We start from the raw sequence: 2,760 nt of genomic DNA, 5'->3' as shown, positions 1-2,760 counted from the left end.
AAGGATGTTTCCCCATGGAGACCAACTGTTACATGCAAACATGCAGATATTTTTGACCTTTCTGATCCCTCAAAAAGCATATAGTTATATACCTGGCATAAATTTTTGTGGTTTAAAAATATGATAAAGGAGTAAAGATGAAAAAGAAACAGAACTGAGTGGAGCAGACCTAAAAGTTTTTGTCAGGTTTCAAAATGGTCTTTTGGGCCATACCAGTACCTTTGGGTGCCCTTTAGCCCATACAAGTTCTAGGCTAAACAAGTCTTTTGAAGACTTAGAAAGGAGAAAGTTATTTTTATACTTAATAAGTTAACAATTTAGGGAGAAAAACCCTTACAAACATACCCTACATACACAATGTTATTTAAGAACAGCATATAACATCATCAAACTACAGTGCTTAACCTCGATGTCCCTCTGAAAACTTTTACCAGTGATAAAGCCATAAAACCCACACAGAACTCTGTAATTTTCCTATTTTCAATCTGTACAATGTGTTTTATAAAAAAAAGTACTGACAAGTGATTATTTCATGTCCCAGCTCCAACAAGAGAAGAGAGTGCCCATAGAATTTGATTATATTCATTTAATTCCCGGAGTCATTGTGTCAATACACAAATGTGCATCTGAACTTCTTTAACATTATTAAGGTATTTCTGGTAAAACACAAACAACAAGTTAGTGTTTTTGTCTGTAAGACATTGCAATCACCATAAATGAAGCCATATATTGTCTTACCTGATAAAAGTAACACCAGGAATACAGCAAAGAAGTCAGGATACTCTGCTAGCCCAGAGTAATTAATTTTGAAGTAGGTTCTGAAGAAATGACTAATCTGCTTTCCAAGAACTTCATCAAAGGTGCTACTCCAGGCTCTTGCTACACTTGACGTACCTTCACGAAATACATGCATGTTTAGGATTTTGCATACATACAACGGGATATAGTTACTTCTACTGAAAAAGGAAGAAAACTAAGCATGTTGCTACTTGCATTTAAAAAAGCAGAGCTTGTGTTAAAACAGTAATTTTATTTTGCTGAGGAGTTTTAATGTTTTAGAATTTTTCTACATAGTTAAATTATAACATACTATTCTGTAACTAAAATATACAAATTAGCACCTTATTTATTCCCAAAATATTGCAGAAATTATTTCTGTATCATTTATATCTGATGTCATTCTGGAAGACACTTATTTCTCAAGGTACAATATGGCATATGTTAAACAATATAAAGTAATGTAAGGAAGCAGTTTAAGAAAGAACTTTATGAAAGAAGGAAAGTCTGTCCCCCCTGGAAATAAAGCAAAAAAATCACTAGCAAGATGTATATTGCTAATTAGTGTTTAAGATTAATACTCTCCTTTGGTAAAGAGTGTATGTGGCTACAGCTAAATACAACCTTATTTTTACAACTCTACTATCATGAATTTTAACATGATACTCAGGCATATTGATTTTGTAGTGATTTGGACAACAGTCCCATAGTTAGGTATACAAATACGGCTAGGTGTGCTTATACACAGTGTAATGGATGCTTGGAACATGTAACTCTGGAAGAAAATGTTTTTAAATGCAAAAATGTTACCCCTGCTAAAGCACTGAAATATCAAATGTTATTTGAATACCTGTCATATAAGCATTGATTTTTTTCAGATTGGGTCTACTGTATTTTATGGGATTACCTGATAGGATACTATTTAATTAGCATGAGGTTATAGTAACAAGTTAGTATTTAAACATCATGACATTCTTGAAGTGAGATACTAGAGTGATGGGATCCCTGTAAACATCTTTGTTGTATATTCAGAAAAAAAAAAAAACAACTTATTGATTTTACTGAAATTATTTTTGCTGACCAAAGACAGCAATGAAATCCTGTTTATTCTTGTGCATCACCACTGAACTGACACAATTTTTATAAAAGGTATGGAGTCCATGCTGCTAAAGATACACTGTTTACAAAAGCATCTTGCATAAAACCTGTTTGCAATGATGATGCACAGGAGGAAATAGCCTAATTGAATTACTTTGGTCATTTCACCTCAGCAGGAGTAAAAAGCAATAATAGCTAAGTATGGAGACAGAAAAGAAAGATAGACCCAAAACTGTATCTTACATCTGCCACCTCAGAAGCCTTTGAGACCTGTGTTTGTTCTTAAACTTACCTATAATATAGGATAAAATGAGATTCCAACCACTGATAAAGGCCCATAGTTCCCCGACAGTTACGTAAGTATACAAATATGCAGAACCAGTCTTGGGAACACGAGCACCAAACTCAGCGTAGCAGAGACCTGCCATCACAGATGCCAGTGCAGCAACGAGGAAAGAAACAACAATGCTAGGTCCAGATTCAGATTTGGCTACTTCTCCAGTAAGGACATAAACACCAGCACCAAGGGTACTTCCTACTCCTAGGGCTAAAAGGTCCATTGTTGATAAACATCGGCACAACTTGGAGTCCTCGAGACTTTCACCACTGACATTCTTCTTCCGCACAAGACACCGAACAAAGGACAAAGCTGGTCCACAGGGCAACATGGTGAATGTAGAGCTCTGAAATAAAACAAAACCATTATAGTACATAAAAAGGTAGCGCAGACACTGGTGCAAAACAATGAAAAAATGTATTTGCATAAAGAGGTTTAATCACACGTACTAATTTATATATTTACACTTTTCTGTGACATTAAATAAGCTGGCATATGCTTTTCCCCCAGGAAACAAATTAGGGATTCAGTATTTCTTATTTTATATT

General features: G+C 34.7%; 1 protein-coding gene across 1 annotated transcript; it reads right to left on the bottom strand.

Moving 5' to 3' along the window:
* Positions 1 to 738: 738 nt before the first annotated feature.
* On the bottom strand, positions 739 to 2,543 carry LOC104401707 (low affinity cationic amino acid transporter 2-like; the record flags this gene model as incomplete). Its single annotated transcript, XM_010009381.1, has 2 exons — positions 2,168 to 2,543; positions 739 to 894 (listed from the first exon to the last, which is right to left on the bottom strand). Coding segments are annotated over exons 1-2 (532 nt in total), but the record flags the coding sequence as incomplete, so codon positions are not given.
* Between the last annotated feature and the right edge of the window lie 217 nt (positions 2,544 to 2,760).

Source organism: Nestor notabilis, unplaced genomic scaffold (assembly GCF_000696875.1).
Source record: "Nestor notabilis isolate BGI_N333 unplaced genomic scaffold, ASM69687v1 scaffold34290, whole genome shotgun sequence".
NCBI classification, from domain to species: domain Eukaryota; kingdom Metazoa; phylum Chordata; class Aves; order Psittaciformes; family Psittacidae; genus Nestor; species Nestor notabilis.
Note: the sequence above shows the minus strand (reverse complement) of the source record. Positions and strands in the feature narration are given on the sequence as shown.